This window comes from Pteropus medius, unplaced genomic scaffold (genome assembly GCF_902729225.1).
Source record: "Pteropus medius unplaced genomic scaffold, Ma_sr-lr_union100, whole genome shotgun sequence".
Taxonomy (NCBI): domain Eukaryota; kingdom Metazoa; phylum Chordata; class Mammalia; order Chiroptera; family Pteropodidae; genus Pteropus; species Pteropus medius.
In genome coordinates, this window is record NW_024355990.1 from 1,829,116 (window position 1) to 1,846,415 (window position 17,300).

Here is a 17,300-nt window from a genome sequence, read left to right on the forward strand (position 1 = left end):
AGGAAGTCAAGAATCTTCCTGGCTGCAGTCGCGTGGTCTTCGGGACTTGCCGTGTGCTCCGCGCTCAGCGGTGTGGCGGAGAAAGGGCAGGAGAGGTGCTCGGGTGTGAGGAGGGCGTAGCCCCCATTGCGGGGTTTGGAGGTGACGATCCGGAGCAGCCGCTAGAAGCCGAGAGGGATGTCTGGCTGGAGTCGCCAGGGCAACGGGCGGAAGTGACTTCCACCAACCACCTGCGTGAGAAACATTCTCCTGAGGCGCCCAGGAGGGGAGCAGCCCTGCCAATGCCCAGCTTTAGCCCAGTGAGACCCACGTCGACCTTCTGACCACAGAACTGTGACCAAATAAATTTGCTGGCGCATCTCCCACCTGCCCCGAGAACGCTCGCCGGCAGCGCCTGCGGCTGCGGCGTTTGCCCCGATAATGCTCGCAGGCCACCGTCCTAACCTCACCCCCAAAGTTTGCCACGAAATATCTCACTTTTATTCTTTTCTCATCGCTCTAGTATGGCGACTGAAAACAACTGACTTTTGTAGCATCCTGTTTTCAGTAGTGGCGTCTCCATTTGCACAGTTCAGTAATTCTCGATCGCCGAGCATGTCGAATCCCAGCACTGGCAGCGAGCTCATTTTTCTAAGCGGGAAAGGGTTAATGAAAAGCCACTGAGCTGTGATTCATGCCATCCATAGAAAACCAGCGTATTTTATAACTCAGTAATAAGCAGTCCAAGTGAAAAATGGGGAAAGGGTTTGCACAGACACCTCACCAGCGGTTTGTGGGTGACAAGTCTCTGCAGAGATGCTCCACATCGTTAGTCACGGGGGACACGCAAAGCAGGACCATGGTGAGACCCACACACTGGAGTGGCGGAGGCTGGAGCAGACACGCCACGCGTGTTGGCCGGGAGCGGGGCAGCCACGGTTCTCACCCTGCCGGCCGGCAAGCAGAATGGTGCGACTGCGTGGCGGTCTGGCAGCTTCTTAAAACATTCACCACCACCCCCTGCATCTCGCCTGACCATGTCACCCTCGCCATCTGCCCAAGAGAAACAAACACGTCCATCCAGAGACGTGGCCAGGATTGCGCTCCACAGCTTTATTCACAGTAGCTAAGAGTCCAAAACAACCGTGACGTCCATTTAAAGTTGACAAATTGTGGCCTATCCCTACAATGGAAAACTATTTAGCAGCGAGAAGGGATGAGGTGTCGACACATACGTGATGCTCAGTAATTATACTGAGTAACGTTAGAGACAAAACCCACAAGCAGCAGCAGTCACCCAGGGACTGGGATGTGGGGGACACAGCCCAGCGCGGGGCACACGTCCCACCAGATGCCTGACACCAGCAGGCCCAGCTGGACATTCCCCGGGCCCCTTAGAGGTGGGGATACTGGGACGTGAGGCGATGTGGGGGCGAGGGCACAGGTCACACACGCCCTGCCTGGCATGTGCGGGGGCCACTGAGGTGGAGTGGCTGCTGTGCCATGGCCCTGGGGCACACCCTCCACACCCCGAAAGCCACAAGGATGAGCAGAAGCTTGACTGCAGCAAACACTCCTTTTATTAAAAATAAATGCACTTAGGATTAAAGGTCTGCGTGGCCCTAAGAACCCCAAGCCCCCGGGCCCGCTCCTGGACTGGCGGACAGTGCCATCTGCTGGTGGGGCGGCTGCCCAGAAAGCACCCAGCACGGCCTGCCATCCGGTCAGAGCAGCAGCAGAGCCACCTGGGGCAGGGACTACATCCCCATTGCACGGGCAGGTGGCTGGTGGCAGCTGACCCTGACACCCATTCCAGTGACGAGCCACAGAGAGTAAGCCTCCCGTGTGACATTCCAAACCCTCAGGAGCCTGACCCAACTTGGGATCTGGGCCGAGCGACTGCTGTGGCCCAGCACCCCAGCGCCGGAGGGAGACTCAGGGGCGAGCCTGGGCATTCATGGAAGGTAGCGTGACTTTGAGGCCCACACGCTGGCCAGGTGCACAGGCGTGGGGGGCCACTGGGAACTGGCGCTCCGTGAGCCGCGGCCCCCGTTAAGACCAGCTGATGAGGAACTGCTCTCCCAGCGCCAGCGAGACAGGAATGGCCAGGGTCTGGAAACAAGGAGAGAAAATCGGCCTCTAAACCACGGCCAGCACAGGCGAGAGAGACCCCAAGCGCTCAGCAGACAGGGGTCGCCAGGACCCCGGGCTCCGCCCGCCCCCTCGGCCATCCCCGGGGGACGAGCCCTCGAGCCCTGTCTGTGGCATCTCTTGCCTGGCTGTCGGGGTTGTAGGTGAAGTTGGAGACAGGAACGCCATTGGACACAACCTGCTGGGGGGCCGTGGCCACCCCCAGGACAGTCACCTTCCTCAGCTGCAGGCCAGCCCCCTCACCGGTCACGTGCACCAGCTCGTTGACAATGGTGTTCTGGCCGGAGCAGAGAGACCCGGGGCTGTCAGCGGACAGCCCGGGCAGGTGGCCACCTGGATGGCGCCTCTGGACAGCCGAGGGCAAAGGTCAGGCCGGCACCACGCCACCGCCTAAGCCGTGAGATGCTGGCAGGGTGCACGGGACTCTGGCCAGCGCCCTTGGCCCTCAGGCCCTTCTCCCCCGGGGCGGGGGGGCAGAGATGGCTTTCACTTGGGTTGACCTTCCAGAGACAAGTGGTCATCCCGAGGACTCTGGGCCTGGCTGCCCTCACCAGATCAGGGCAGTTGCCTCTGGGATGGCCCCTAGCCCCCCGCCCCAGGACTCACGTTCCTGGCCAGGAAGACGAGCTGCGTGTAGGCCCCGCGCTCCAGCGCCCCCAGGCTCTCCCCGTCATCCCAGAAGAGCTCCCCTCGGGCCTCCCCGCTCCTAGTCAGAGCCACGGCCAGGGCCATGGGCTGCTTACGGGACTCCGTGGTGGAGAGGCCGGGGCCCTGCGAAGGGGGTGGCATACGTCACTGCTGCCAGCCTGGTGGCGGCTCCCACAGCAAGGGCAGGAAGAACACGAGGCGGGACAGCCCCATGCTGCCAGGAATGAGGATCGGCAAGAGAGCCCACAGCCTGGACACCCATGGGGACCGCCTTTTCTGAGGCGGTCACCCTAGAGGACGTAGGAGACCACAGACATTTGCAGACGGCTTCCTGTAAAGCACCGGCGTTGCAGGCTCCCCTCTGCAAGGCCCAGCCACGAGTCAGGGCCGGCTGTGTCCTGAGGTTCCTCTCTGGACCCATTCATCCCCCACCCCCAGACACCATCGTCTCTGCCCGGGGCCCTGGGAACCCCAACCAAACAGAGGCCCCGGCAGCGCCACCGGAGCTGGGCAAAGGGGCTCGGGCGTCCAGGCTGGGTACCTGCAGGGGGATGATGTGCCCAGCCCGCAGGTGGAGGTTGATGGTGTCCAGTGGGGCTGACAGCGTCACCCACTGACCCTTGCTGTGGACGGCAGACTTGAGGGGTGCTGGAGGTGGAGGCGGGAGGCTGCCAAGGGCCTCTACTGGCACCTGGAGGGGATAGCACGTCATGGCGAGTCCTGGGCGGTGCCAAGGCCCCGTGCTGGCACTGGGAGCCGGGGGCCCCACGTGGAGGCCGGCCGAGGGCAGCCGGGTGTGACCTCAGGGGCACAGCACAGCCCAACCACCTCGTGGGAACAGAGAGGCCCCAGGTCTGAGGACACTGGGGGGCAGGATTGGAGTCCTGGCTCAGCCTGTGGCAGTGGGGCCCGGGGCCCGGGACCCTGGAGAGTTACCCGCTCGGGACTCAGCTGCCTAATCTGGACACGGTTTCCACGAGGGCCGCGCGGGCCGACGCACGTGCAACACCCAGGCGAGGCCCTCGAGCTGCTGGGACGCGATGGCACGTGCGTCCTCCTCACCACCTTGTCCACCCTGACAGGACAGGCGGGAGGGGCCCCTTCCGTCCCCCAGTCCTGCTGGGTGTCAGGGTCCCAAGACTCACCGTCTGCAGGTCGTACCACGTGCCGGAGGGGAAGTAGCCGGTCACCTCCACCTTCCCGGCCTCGAGCACTGGGGTGACGAGCAGAGCCTCTCCCCACAGGAGCTGGCGGTCCACGGTCCAGGTGCCGGGGTCCTCGGGAAACCTTCACACGAGGTTGGAGTGGGGAGGCGTGTGGGCCTGGTGACCTGAGGTCAGGGCGCCCAGGGGCCCCGCAGGGACGGGGTGCAGGGGCCACGCGCCCGCGCTGTGCCCCTGCTGTGCCCCCGCTGCTCGTCCACTGGCTCCCAGCGCGGGGCTGGCCGACTGCGGCGGGTCCGACGCCAGGGACCGCATCATTCGCCGTTTCCTCGTTAACGCCTTCTCTGATCTCTGCACCCCGCTATCCGCCTTTTCTGATCTCTGCACCCCGCTATCTGCATTCGGGGCGGTTAGTGTTTCTGTGTTCGGAGAAGTGTTTCTTTCTTTCCTAAGTTAAACCTCCTCCTCTTAGCTCTTTGGTTTTAGGGCTCAGGACCCGCCCCCTACACCCCCCTCCAGAGCAACGCCGCCTTCCCGTGTTCGCTCTGGCATTGTCTACAGCTGCATTCGGGGCGTTTAACTCACCTGATCCACCTGGAACTTCAGTTTGTGTGTTGTGAGGGGAAGATAAACCGATTTTTCAAAGAGGTAGCGAATCACGTTACTACGTGAGGACCCTTTTGCCTGCGGAGGTGTGGTGGACCTTACGTGTGACTGAGACCTGTTTCAGGGTGTCTGTCGCTTTTCTTTTGAGGTCCTTTTCCGTTAACCAGCCCCAGGCGGAGTGAATCGAAAGTTTTATAACCTGCTTTACCACCTGGTACACCTGGTCCATACTCAGCATTCTTCAGCCCAGATTTTTCCGGACTTTGAACACCCCAAGCCCTTGAGCTGGAATCTAAGGGGTGGGAACTGGGGGTGCAGAGGGTACCCCAGTGGGGAGGGCCTAGGTTTTGGTTTGTCTCCCTGATTCCTTGCTGGGTCCCAGGTGGGGCCCCCTGGGCCACCGCCCGTCCTCCCCATCCCGACCCGGGCACTCACTCTAGGAAGAGGGGCCGGGCCACGGTCTCACCCCTGGCGTGGGCCCCGAGGAAGAGCGTGTAGAGATGCGGCAGCAGCGCGTAGCGCAGGGCCAAGGCCTTCCTCATGGCCTGCTGGGCCGCCTCGCTGAACCGATACGGCTCCTGAGGCTGTGCGGGAGGCAGAGGTGTCGCAGGGGGCCTCTGGGCCCCTCCCTGGGAGACGGGCGCCTGGCGGGTTGGCCCACGGGGAAGGGGATCCCGGGCCAGCACCGCCAGCTGCCCCGCCTACCTGGCTGTGCAGGTCGTTGTGGTTCCGCATGAAGGGGTAGAAGGCCCCCAGCTGCGTCCAGCGCACGCACAGCTCCTCCGAGGTGTCGCCCAGGAAGCCGCAGACGTCGGCCCCGACCAGGGGCACCCCCAGCAGGTTGAAGAGCAGGATTTCTGCAGGGCGGAGTCAGATGGGGCCAGGCCAGCTCAGGGCCAAGGACAGGCGTGTCTGCTGAGCTGGCCTCTGCAGCGCCGACTGGTGGACAGACTGCTGCCTAACACCCGGCCTGGGCGCAGCACACTAGCCCGTTAGGGTTGAACGTGTCCCCCAAAAGGTAACATGCAAGCCCTTTGGGCGTCCTTGCAGATGCCATCAAGTTAAGATGAGGTCACAGGCCCTGATCCAGTCTGACTAGTGACCTTCTAAGATGACAAAGATGCCCAGGGACAGAGATCAGAATGAGGCAGCCCCAAGCCAAGGAGGGCCGGAAGCCACCAGAAGCCGAAGAGGCAGGAAGGATTTCCCCAAGGTGTCAGACAGCGGGGCCACCAGCAGGTGACTCAGACTTCCAGCCTCCGGACTGCAGGAGGCGTCTCTGTTGTTCCGAGCCCCCCACCTGGGTGCGTGGAACTTCCTTAGAGCAGAGGGGTCCGCAAGTCCCTGAGCTGCTGGAGAGTCAGGCTGCAGGTCGCCTCCGCCTGGGGCCCTGGGGACTCGCATCTGGTTGCAGCGGGCCCTGGGGGCTGCACGACCTCTGCCTGGTAACGGTCAGTCCACCAGAACTAGAGCTGGGGGAGGTCGTCAGGCCAGCAGCACCCCGCTCTGCAGAGACTGCCTCGAGGGCACAGCAGAGCCCAGGCACGTGGGCAGAGCCTGCTTCTGGGAGGAAGGCGGGCCTTCGCGGCAGGACTTCCCAGGACTGCCCTGTGGCCGGGGGTCTGCAGCGCACCCCACACAGGAGCCAGGCTGCGACTGTCATGGTGCCTCCAGGCCCAGGTGGGGTGGACGCTCTTCTCAGCTGCCCCCTGGTGACCCGGCGCTCCCTCGCCCCAGCCCCTTCCCCAGGGCTCCTGAGCCACCTCTGCACCTAACACAGGTCAGTGGCATCCGAGCTCTGGGAACAAACTCAAAGTCCTCTGCAGGACGTGCGGGCACCGAGACCAGCCGGACGGGCACCCATGGGACGAGCTCAAATGCGCTTTCCTGCCGCTCAGGATGGAATGGCCAGAAGGGACATGTGACAGGAGAGGATCTGATGGCTTTGCAGGACAAGGCAGGGATGGGGTGGCCAGAAGAGGGGTGTCACGGGGGAGCCGAGCTGCACAGGTGCACAGTGACCCCACCACCATGGCAACAGCACCCCCTGCTCTGGGCAAAGCTCCCACCTGGCACGGAGGAGGAGAGCTGCTCCCAGCTGCTCTGAACGTCCCCTGTCCAGTGGCCGGCATATTGGCCGTGGCCGGCGAAGGTGGAGCGGGAGATCACGAAGGGGCGTGTCCCCCGAGCCTTCACCAGGGCCCTGGGTGGAGCAGAGGGACAGAGAGAGCCGTGTGGAGTGGTGTCACTCCTGGCCCAGTTGGGGGAGAGGCAGGAGGCGAGGCCACCGCCAGGTCCGCTGGGCAGTCAGCTGTGCCCTGCCATCGGGCCACCTTCGAAGATACACCCTGTCTCAGGGAGGAAAGTGACCACCGCTCGTGGGGGCCACAAGCCTGTTCAGCCCAAGCTCTCCGTCCAGTCACCTCCAGCCTTCCTCCGAGGTGCTGGGCACGGCGTGGAGACAGAGTGCAGGGTGGCCTGGGCTCCGCCCCTTCCTCCGGGCACACGGGCCCAGCTGGCCCTCACCTGTGGGAGGCCGCGGCCTCCGTCAGGCCGTACAGGTTGTGCAGGTTGTAGTGGGTAGAGAGGAGCTGGCGGCTGGAGGCGCAGATGGTAGCTGCACGGAGGGTCCCGCCAGCCACGCCTGGGGGAGACGGGGCTGTTTGCGAGGCGCCTCCGCCAGCAGGCAGGTGCCGCCCCCATCCCGGGTCACCCTCAGATCTTGTGGCACACCCCACTACAGTCTCCACGTTTCCAAGGACAGGGACAAGGTGGACGCCAGAGGCTGCCCCTTGCAGACCCCAGACTCACGCCCCAGGCACCTGCCCTCGACCGCTGCTAGTCTTTCTGTATCCATCCGCCTAAGCCCGAAAGGTCCTCCCTCTGAGGGTCCCCCCAACCCCGGCTGCACGGTGGGGTGTCACTTTTGGGGGCGGTGTCTCCCTGACCTGAGCCTGGGTCCCCCGCTCCCCCTTCCCTTGCTGGCTGCGCCCCGCGGCTCCTCAGAAACGGCAGCCTTGAGTCTCCCAAACCAGAGAACCCGACCAGAGCCCTCAAGTCCCCTGACTGGTGCCAGGGGGACAGCTCACCCGGCACATAGGGCGGGTTCTCCAGGTCATTGGCGGGACAGCCGTCCACGGAGCCCTTCACGAAGTTGGATGGCTCGTTCATGTCCTATGAGAGAGGCCCCTGAGGTGGGCGCCCTGCCCAGTGCGGAGGGGGAGCCGGTCCCCAAGGCCGAGGGACACCCAGGGGCCAGAGCCACACTCACAATCCACATGCCGTCGAAGGGCACTTGGGCGTGGAACTCGGCCACCATGTCCTGCCACCAGTCAAGGGTCTCGGGGTTGGTGAAGTCGGGGAAGGCAGTGGGTCCCGGCCACACCTGGAAGGGAGCCCAGAGGGGAGACCGGCCCCCAGAATCTTCAAGGAGGCCCTGCACCGAACTCACCTACCTGGGCGTGGGGGCTGCACAGGTGAGCGGCGTCAGTGAGGGGGACCATGGTGAAAACTCATCTGAGACCCCACTTTCAGACAAGGCCTGAGGCCCCAGCATCTGCCCTCCTGGGAGCTTCCCCAGCCGCCCCTCGGCCGGGCCCCCCCCCTTGTTTCTGGGCACGTCCTGAAACGGGGTGGTGAGAACTCTGCTGGGCACCCCTTGGGAAGGCCTGGGAACTGTCAGAAAGTCCCCAGGGCCTGGTGAACAAGGAGAGTCCTGAGGCCTCACCCAGGGTCTGCGGAGGTCATGCCTGGGCTGGGCCAGGCCCCCCATGACACCTGACGGAGGACTCAAGGACCATCACTCCCAGCCGTGATACCACCCCACCGTCCTGAACAACTTCCTGTCCCCACTGCTGAGACCCCCGCTTTCTCAGCCCCTGACCCCCGACCCCCCACTCTACCTTCCCAATCAGTGGCTGCCCGGTCTCGTTGGTGATGAAAACCCGTCTCCGCAGACCCTCGTCGTAGGGTCGGTAGCTCCCGGGGGGCCCGGCACTGCTGATGGCGGGGTCCTGGGGTGAGAGAGACCGGTCGGAGAAGGAGACGCCCGAGCCTCGGCACGGACCGCTGGGTAAAGGGGGGATGCTCCCGACAGCGCCACAGGGGACGGGGCAGGGCGAGGCCGCGCACGTGTGTGCACACCCGCGGGCGTCCACGTGCACGTGCTTTAGAGACGAAGCCAGAGGTGGGTGCACCTGGATGCGGGTTCTACCTCTGCTTCAGAGTTCTAGGGTTTCACACACTCTGCAGTGAGCATTTACTTGTGTCTGCCCTGCTCCGAGTGGCCACTGATGCCAGCTGCCCTCAGAGGGGCCGCGATGACAGAAATGAGCAGCCACTGCAAGCCCCTCGGCAGACGGGTGTCCACTGAGAGGGCATCATGATGCCAACCCTGCCCCCGCCCTCCAGCTGCAGGGCCGGGCACTGGACCCCGAACCACAGCCCTCCGGCTGCAGGGACCGGCTCAGCGAGGCTGTGTCTTCGTGCTTGGCCACTCAGAGTCCCACTCACCTTCACACAACACAGGTGCCCCAGGGGAGGCAGGGCCAGGAGACACTGAGCCCCCGCACTGCTCCGCCCGGCCCTGCCGGTATTGGGTGATGTCGGCTGTGCCCCTGGCCCCCTCCTTTGCTTTAAGCCAGTTAAGTCACCCGGAACCGACATTCCCTGGACATCACTGGACATTGGGGACCAAGTCTGATAGATCCGATATCCCCTCCAGATCAGGAACCATCCTCGGTGACCATGGCAGGTATGAGGAAGATGCCACCTGGGTATGGAGCCACTGGGCCCTGGGCCCCTCTTCTTTGCAAAGGGCCCGCTCCACGTGTCCCTGGAGAGCAGAGGCACTCACCACGATCATCACATACCGCCGGCCGCTCTGGTGGAGCTCCTGCACCATGGCCGGGAAGTCCCCAAAGCCGTCCTTGTTAAAAGTGAAGTCCCTCTTGGCGTCCATGTAGTCCAGGTCATTCCACTGGACGTCCTGCAGCCACAGCAGAGGACCAGCTGTGGGGGCCTGGGAACTGTCCGCCCGCCCCGCGCCTCTGCCTGCCCCCACCAGGCCCCAGGCCCGCCCCGCACTCACCAGGGGGAAGTGGGCCCTGGTCATGTTCTCCACCACCTGGCGGGTGATGGCGGTGGACGAGTAGCCCCAGCGGCACAGGTGGAAGCCCAGGCCCCAGTAGGGCGGCATGAACGGGTAGCCTGCGAGCCAGCAGGACTCCGTGAGTGGGCGGAGGGCAGGGTGGGCAGGTGGGGTGGGCAGGCGGGACAGGGCGGGGAGCTGGCCTACCCACAATGTCCAGGTACTGCCGCACCACGCTCTTGGGGTCCGGGCCCAGGAAGACGTACACGTCCAGGATCCCGCCTGTTGACCTCCAGCTGAGGGCTGGGCTCGGCTGCAGGACCACGTCTGGGGAGAGCAGCCGTGGAGCTCAGGGACAAATACGCGTCTCCCCCGCGGGGCCCTTAGCACCCCACAGATGGACAAGCCAAACCACCTCTGGAGAGGGGGTCCTCCTGCGGGGGACCTGGGAGCAGCCTGCTTGGGGGACAGGGGACCCTGAAGACTCACTGAGGAAGCTGGTTGGACCCCAGGACACCCCTTTCTGGCCCCTGCCCACCGCCAGAAGGGCAGGGCCACCAAAGGGCAGAGCTGGAGAGGCCACAGCACAATGGACCCATTTCCTGGAAGAGCACGTGAGGCCCGGCTCCTGCCCGCGGCCTGTGGGGGCCAGTGCAGAGAGCCCAAACTCCGTCTGTGACAGAGGCGGATGCAGCCGCACCCGGGAGCCCCCAGCCTGGGCGCAGAGAAGCAAGCCGGGTGGGGGTGGGGGTGGGGGGCTCAGGTGCCCGCCGGGGTGGCCCCGTCGACTTACCCATGGCATTGCTGTTCAGGAGGAAGACCCCGTGAGCCAGCCCGCCGTCCTCCAGCGCCAGGTAGAAGGGGTGGGACCCGTACAGGTTTACGTCAGGCTGCACACGGCAGACACGCGCTTAGCTCGCTCGGCCACGCGGCCCTCCAGCCCCGGCCCCGCCCCGGCCCCCGCTTTACCACGGGGGCGATGTCCCGGTTCCAGAGGGTAATCTTGGTCCAGTTGGTGCTGAGCATCAGGGGGCCCAGGTGCTCGGCGAGGCCAGTTATGTGCTGGGACGGCAGGGACGTGGACAGCTGCAGGAACTGGTCAGCGAAGAACAGGGGGGCCACCGTGGTGTTCAGCCTGCCGGAAAGAGGCGCCTCGCACCCACGGCGGCAGATGAACCCGCCCAGAGGGGTCCCCGGACCCTGGTGCCCCGAGGACGCCTGGCCAGCTGCAGACATGCTGACCTTGGGACAGAAGCGGCCACATCAGGCCCCACAACTCCGGGGTCACTGGCGTGGTGGGGACAGGGTCACCAGCGGTGCTCCCTGGCTGTGCCCACGTTACTGCGGACAGGCTCCGGGAGTGGCCTGCCCAGGGCCCTGGCCACAGCGGGCAAGGTGAGGGCCGCCCAGGGCCCTGGCCACAGCGGGCAAGGTGAGGGCCGCCCAAGGCCCTTCTAGTCCCGGGAGTTGTGGCCCCGAGCTCATCCCAGGACGGGCCAGCCGTCCCGGTGCTGCCCCAGCTCAGCCCCAGAGCCCGTGCAGCTGCCCAGCCAGGGCTGCCCAGGGTCCCCTGAGGTAGCACGGGGTCAAAGGCAAGACAAAAAACCATGGGCAGCGCCCTCTCCAGGTGGGACACGTCACTGCCGACGTCACAAAAGGGGCACCCACAGCACGCTGCCCGCTGTGGCCCACACGCTGCCAACCTGCACGTGTGTTTGAGACCAGGATCCCACAAGGGGCCTTAGCAGACTTCTCAGGTCTCAAGGGGCCTGCCGTGGCCCCCCACTGCAGAGCCAGCCCCGCCCCCACAGCTGTTTCTGGGGCTTTGCTGGCGCTGCTGCTCCGGACGCTGCTCGTGTGGACGCTGCTGGTGTGGACACGGGGCACCGCCTCTCCCTACTGAGTCTGCCCTGGGGGCCGGCTGGTAATGCCCGCCCCAAAACGAATGGCGGGAAAGAAAGGGCTGCTTTTCCAAAGTTACGTTCTCGTAAGACTGAGGCCAGTCCACGTCGCGTGTCACTCAGCTCGGTGACAAAGCAGAGCCTGGCGGTTCGGAGCACGTACTGTGTGGGCCCACGTGGATAAAGTGGGCAGGGTGCGTCCTGTGAAATGTGCTCGCACCGTCACACGTCAGGGCAGACAGGGCCTGACCGCTGGGCCTGTGGGCCTGTCCTGAGGAGGGGACCGTGTTGGACACGCAGAGTCACAGACACAACAGTCATGTCTGAAGCGGGTTCCAGGATGCTCGGGTGCATCCAGTGAAGGTCGGGTGGGGGGTGGCACGCTCTCCTTGGAGGCAGCGGTGGGACCAACCGAGGCCTCTTCTCCCCAACAAAGGGGCGCTGGGCGCCTGCTGTGGGTCAGAACCTCCCCGGGGGCTGGAGGCTCAGCCGTGACCAGGAAAGGCTTCTGCCGCGGGTGACAGCAGCAATGATCCAAACAGAAAAACCCATGGGAGGGCCTGAGCCCCGGAGGGACGCCAACCAGAGCGGCCAACAGCAGGGACACTGGGGCCCCAGCTCAGTCACCTGCCAGCAAGCACCTCGCCTCTCCGTGCCTCAGTTTCCTCATCTGTAAAGTGGGGATAACAGCACCCACTGCTGAGCTATTACAAGGATGAGATGAGGTGGCAGCCACAGCGCCTGATAAGTCATAAGCAATACGTAGTATTTGCTAAATAAACAGAGCTGGCGGGAATGCTGCTGGGAGCGGGTGCCGTCTCGGGCTGGCCCTGTGGGGGGCCCGGCACTGCTGTGCTGTGGGGCTGTCCTGTGCATTGGAGGGGCTTGAGCAGCATCCCCGGGCTCTGCCCATTACATGCCAGCAGCACCTCACCCCTGTGACACAACCAAAACATCTCCAGCCATTGCTGAATGTCCCTTGGGGGGAAAATCTCCCCTGGCTGGGACTCCCTAGTTTAGACGGGGGAAGACCTCTGAGGACTCGGGGTGGAGGGAATACCGGGCCCCACGGGGTGGGGGTGGGTGGGGTGGACCTGGGCAGGGTCAGGGACGATGCCATTCGGGGCCAGGCACTCACAGCACCCTGCCGTCCAGCTTGCGGCGCACGACCAGCCCAAAGGGCTCCTCGGAGAACTCCACACTGTAGAGGGACGACGGTGCGCGGCGGCGCATGCGCGGGGTCTCCCAGGGCACCTCATAGCGCCGGTTGGCAGGGTCTTTGATCTAGAAGAGAGAGGTGGTGTCACGAGGTCACCGTGGGCTGGCGGCCGCCTCTGCTCACCTCCCCGCTCCCCGCTTCGCCCTCCAGAGGGGGTGGTTCCAGTCCCAGCACGGCCACATGTCGCGTGAGCCTGGGCACCGCTCAACCTCCCTGGGCCTGGGTCTCATCTACGGAGTCAGGTCCCCTGCTGCGGGCTGCCAGGTCAAATACGGAACAACCAGTAAATCTGAATTTCGGATAAACAACATTTTTTAAGAAAATTATTTCTAGCTAAGTATGTCTCGGATGTTGCCTGGGACAGGCGGTAAAATCATAGACTCGTCCTTTGATTATCTGGTTCGAATTTCCTCGGCATCCTGCGTTTTCATTTGCTGAATCCGGCAACGCTCTGCAGCCTGGCATACCTGCCTCCGGGTGGAGACAGACTTTGAGCGCCAGCTCGTCGGGTAGGTCACGGCCGCTCCGCCCACGAGGGCGTTATAAGTTGCTAATGATAACAGGGCCAGCAAACGGTGGGTCAAGCCCTTGCCCTTGAACCTGCACATTCGTTCTGTTGTCAGGATTTTACTGGGCACCTGTTCTGTGCCAGACACTTAAGAGGGGCTGGGACACCGCAGGGAATGATGAGACCAAAGACTCTGCCTTGGGGACCACTGCCTGGGTTGGTCCCCTTCCTCCCAGTTCACCTTTCTGCTTGCCGACTCCTGGCTGAGCCTTCGTTTCCTGGGGAGGCCTAACCTCCCTCCACCGGACAGTGACACCTGCCGTCCAGAGCAAGTTCTAGACTCTTCTAGTCCCTGTCTTAGTGGCCGCTGCTGCCTGAGCGTAGGCACTGCTGAACACCTGGACTCACAGTGAGGACACAACACGTATCTGCGCCCACTGCTGTCCACGCACTCTGCCGGGTCCCTGCACGCGCCCTGCCCCATCCCTGCACGCATGCGCCGCTGTCCGCGCGCCCTGCTGGGTCCACCCGCGCGCCCTGCCGGGTCCACGCACGCGCCCGCCGCTGTCCGCGCGCCCTGCCTGGTCCACGCACGCGCCCGCCGCTGTCCGCGCGCCCTGCCCCGTCCCTGCACACGCCCGCCTGCCCAGCCCGCCCACCGTGAAGTGGAGTCGGCTCTCGGTCTCCATCAGCACTTCCAGCCGTAAGGTCAGGATGTCCTTGGGGAAGAAGGTCGGGCTGTCTCGGGTCAGGCTGGCTGTGTAGCCCGTGTCTGTGGTGGTCAGGTTCCCCAGCTTGTAACTGGGGTAGCTGGGTGGGAAGAAGCACCAGGGCTGCCCCATCTGGGATTCTCCAGATCTCCACCTCACGGGCACATAGCAGCAGCCCCGGGCCTCGCACTGCTCCTGGGTGATGGCCTTGTCTGGGGCGCAGTCAAAGCGGCTGTTGGGGGACACGTCGCACTGTGTGGGTGCTGCTCCAGGACTGGGCTGGGGCCTTGGGCCGCCAGCCCGCTGCTGGCAACCTTGATCCATCTCCTCAGGTACTTGGGAGAAGCTGTACAGCTCTCGGGGGACCACGGCAAAATCGTGGAGCAGGACGTGCCCCAGGAGGGCAGCGGCAGCCAGGGAGAGGAGGGCGCAGAGCCCCAGCTGGGGGCGGGAGCAGAGCGGCCACGGCATGTCTATGGTCTCGGTGCAGGGACCGTCCTGGAGGCCTGCCGACAGATGAACCGGGCTCAGCGGGGAAGGCAGGAGGTGTGGCCAGGGCCTCAGCGGCTCTCAAAGCAGCTTCCGGACCCGAACTTGTTGGGGCCAGCAGTGCCCAGGGCGCAGGCGAGGTCTGATGAGGCGGATGGTGGGATGGACGAGCCTTCAGTACTGCAGACAAAAGCAGGGGAGAGAGGAAAGTGGGAAGAAAAGGCTCAGATGGGGTTGCAGAACACGGTGGAGCCTTGTAAAATGCTTAGATCGCCATCAAAAAGGACTTATGACACAAAGACCGACGTGACAGACACATGGAACAAGCAAGCTACGGCAGTCAAAGAGCCGCTTCTGCACAAAGACTGAGGCCGAAGTCATTGAGGTGTGACCAGCGGGGTGGAAATGGAAGTGCCCTCACAGGGACTCGCCATCTCCCCTCTGTCCTCCTGCTGCCCAAGGTGTAGATGTCACCTGGGGAGATGTGCTGAGCACGGCAGCCGAGGACGGCAAAGCCACAAAAGAAAGGCCTGGCCCCCAGGAGCCGGCCAGTCAGAGCCCCTCCTGGCCCTGCGGTTAGGGGACCACGCTGGTCCCCCTTGGTGGTCCTGGGTCTGCCTCTCGCCACAGCTGCGCTGGAGTCTCAGCTTGGTTACTCCAGTGGTAAGAGTGTCGTCACCTGCATGTTGCTCACGTGTATGTTCTAAATACTTTATAAGGAACCTTGTTGGTCCAGCTCCTCTGAGTAGCAGCAGAGGCCCAGATGGGACCTAGTGTGCACGGGTTCCATCGGGGACGGCCTCTCCGTCTATTTCAGAGAAAATGGGAGGCTGCGGGGGTGGGCTGGAGAGCAACCACACCAGCCCTAAGTCTGACCCCGTGGGGAGGAGAGTGGCTGGGTCCAAGCACCCCAGAATGCCATGCGGGGTAAGGGAGGTTGGGCAAGGCCATGGGGTTGGAGGGGACCTCGAGCCAGAGCTGGCCATCGGTGGGGTCCAGAGCTCCCAGAGCGGCCTGGCCTCAGCACAGCGGTGGGTTTCAGGGCGCAGCAGCTGAGCTGGGTGACCGAAGATTCAATTCAATTCTGACACGAACTCCCGGGATGAGCACAGACCCGACAGGTTAAGGTCCCGCGAGTCTGCCCCCACGGATGCCAGTCATCAATCCCAGGTGATCACCACCTTTCCAACCAACTGGCTATAGCTGTGAGGGTTCACCCCCGAACACACAGCCTCAGATTCACCCATCGGCTAGAACAACTCACAGAATTAAGGAAAATGCTTTACTTGGTGCTATGGGTTTTTATAAGGGACAACTCTGGACCGCCAGACGGCAGGGTGTGGGGGAAGGGGCGTGGCGCTTCTGTGCTCTCCCCCTGCATGCCACCCTCCCAGCACCAAAACGTGTCCGTCAGCTTGCAAGCTCTCCAGACCCCAGTTAGTTTAGGATTTCATTATGTAGGCACAACTAATTATATTGTTGGCCAACAGTGATCAGTCGGCAGCCCCGTAGGCTCCCCAGAAGCTGGGGGTGAAAATTCCCACCCTCCAGTCCTGCTTTGATCTTTCTGGGGAGCAGCCCCCATCCTGAGGCTCTCTTGAGGCCCCCAGCTGTCAGTCATCTCATAGCATAAAAAAAACACATTCTTATTACTCCCAAGATTCCAGGGGTTTGGGAGCTGTGTGCCGGAACAGGGGACAAAGGCTGTTTTCTATACCACACAGTGTCCCAGCTCCACGTCTGACACCTAATTATGAGAGCCTTCACTCGGGAGCTCCTGGCCAATGCCCACCCCTCGGCACCCCAGCTGGCAGGCTACGGAGGTGCCGGGCACAGAGGGGCTAGCACCACACCCCCTCCTGGGGTCTCCACTTTAGACCCGGAAGGCCCGGCGAGGCGATTTGCAGAACACGGGGAAGAGCTGAAGGTCAGGCGGTCGAGTGGCCCTGCTGACCAGCAGCGCCTGTCACCGCTCTCAGGCAGGTAAGTGGCTCCGAACCGCCGCTCCGCAGGCCAGGCTGGCGGTGTAGACCAGCGGGTTCAAAGGCCACCTCCAGCACTGGAGGGGGAAGCAAGGGTGGACCCGCTTTCCTCCCTGTGACACGGGCGCCACGGGGCAGCGTCCATCGATCCCTCCCCCTTTCGGGTGTCACGACTGCCCCGACCCGCCAAGCCTTTCGTCGGAGGGGCTGCGGCGGACCCACCAGGTCCTGCGCTGGGACAGCCTTGGGTCCCCGGTCCGCTGCCGGCCGCAGCCCGCTCGCCGCCGCGCACGCGCGCTCGGCTCCGGCCCGCTCGGCTCCGCGCACGCGCGCCTGGCCCGCAGCGGCGCCCGGGATCAGGCGCCGGCGGGTGCGCATCACGTGACCCGCAGCTGCCTGAGCGGGCGCCCTGGGTGCGGGCGGGGGGCTCCTCCCGCCGTGCGCCCCCTGGCGGAGGGGCGGGCTGGGCCGCGGGCCGCGTCCTCGCGCTCCGGCCTCCCGGCCTCCGGAAAGTGGGGGCGGGGCGACCGAGGGGCGCGCGACTTGCCGGGGACCGTCACTTCGGGGAGAAGCGCTCCGAGCTGCGAGCTTGGCTTTCGGGGTGGGGAAGGGGCCGCCACCCACCGGCGAGCGCGCCCCGCGGCTGTCGGGTTTCCGGGAGCCGGCCCGGCCGTCCGGGGGTACACCCCTCCCGCCAGTCCGGCCTGCGGGGCGGGCACAGGTGTTCGGCACCGAAATGGCAAAGAGCGAACGCGTGGAAGCGGCTTTAGTTAAGTCACTTATTAACTTACTCATTACGTAAAGGGAAACATAAAATCGACCCCACTTTATGGTTTTTGTATTTCTGAAATGTTT

At 64.1% G+C, this 17,300-nt stretch overlaps 1 protein-coding gene across 4 annotated transcripts; it reads right to left on the reverse strand.

Annotated features, from left to right (window-relative positions):
• Positions 1–1,541: 1,541 nt before the first annotated feature.
• Positions 1,542–17,188, reverse strand: GAA (alpha glucosidase). 4 transcript variants are annotated; one of them, XR_005652097.1, is made up of 20 exons: positions 16,668–16,768; positions 13,924–14,643; positions 12,676–12,821; positions 10,606–10,771; positions 10,430–10,526; positions 9,844–9,963; positions 9,637–9,755; positions 9,403–9,534; positions 8,450–8,560; positions 7,819–7,932; positions 7,637–7,721; positions 7,074–7,191; positions 6,617–6,750; positions 5,253–5,404; positions 4,983–5,131; positions 3,924–4,065; positions 3,320–3,469; positions 2,874–2,901; positions 2,255–2,407; positions 1,542–2,091 (listed from the first exon to the last, which is right to left on the reverse strand). XR_005652097.1 is itself a non-coding variant. In XM_039859361.1 (20 exons), the coding sequence occupies exons 2-20, from the start codon at positions 14,443–14,445 to the stop codon at positions 2,032–2,034; spliced, it is 2,835 nt and encodes a 944-aa protein (XP_039715295.1). In that variant the 5' UTR covers positions 14,446–14,643; positions 17,070–17,188; the 3' UTR covers positions 1,542–2,031. The 4 variants fall into 4 exon arrangements, 3 of the variants coding, with proteins under 3 accessions (XP_039715295.1, XP_039715294.1, XP_039715296.1); XM_039859361.1 differs by lacking the exon at positions 16,668–16,768 and adding an exon at positions 17,070–17,188 and having other exon boundaries at positions 2,737–2,901; XM_039859360.1 differs by having other exon boundaries at positions 2,737–2,901.
• Between the last annotated feature and the right edge of the window lie 112 nt (positions 17,189–17,300).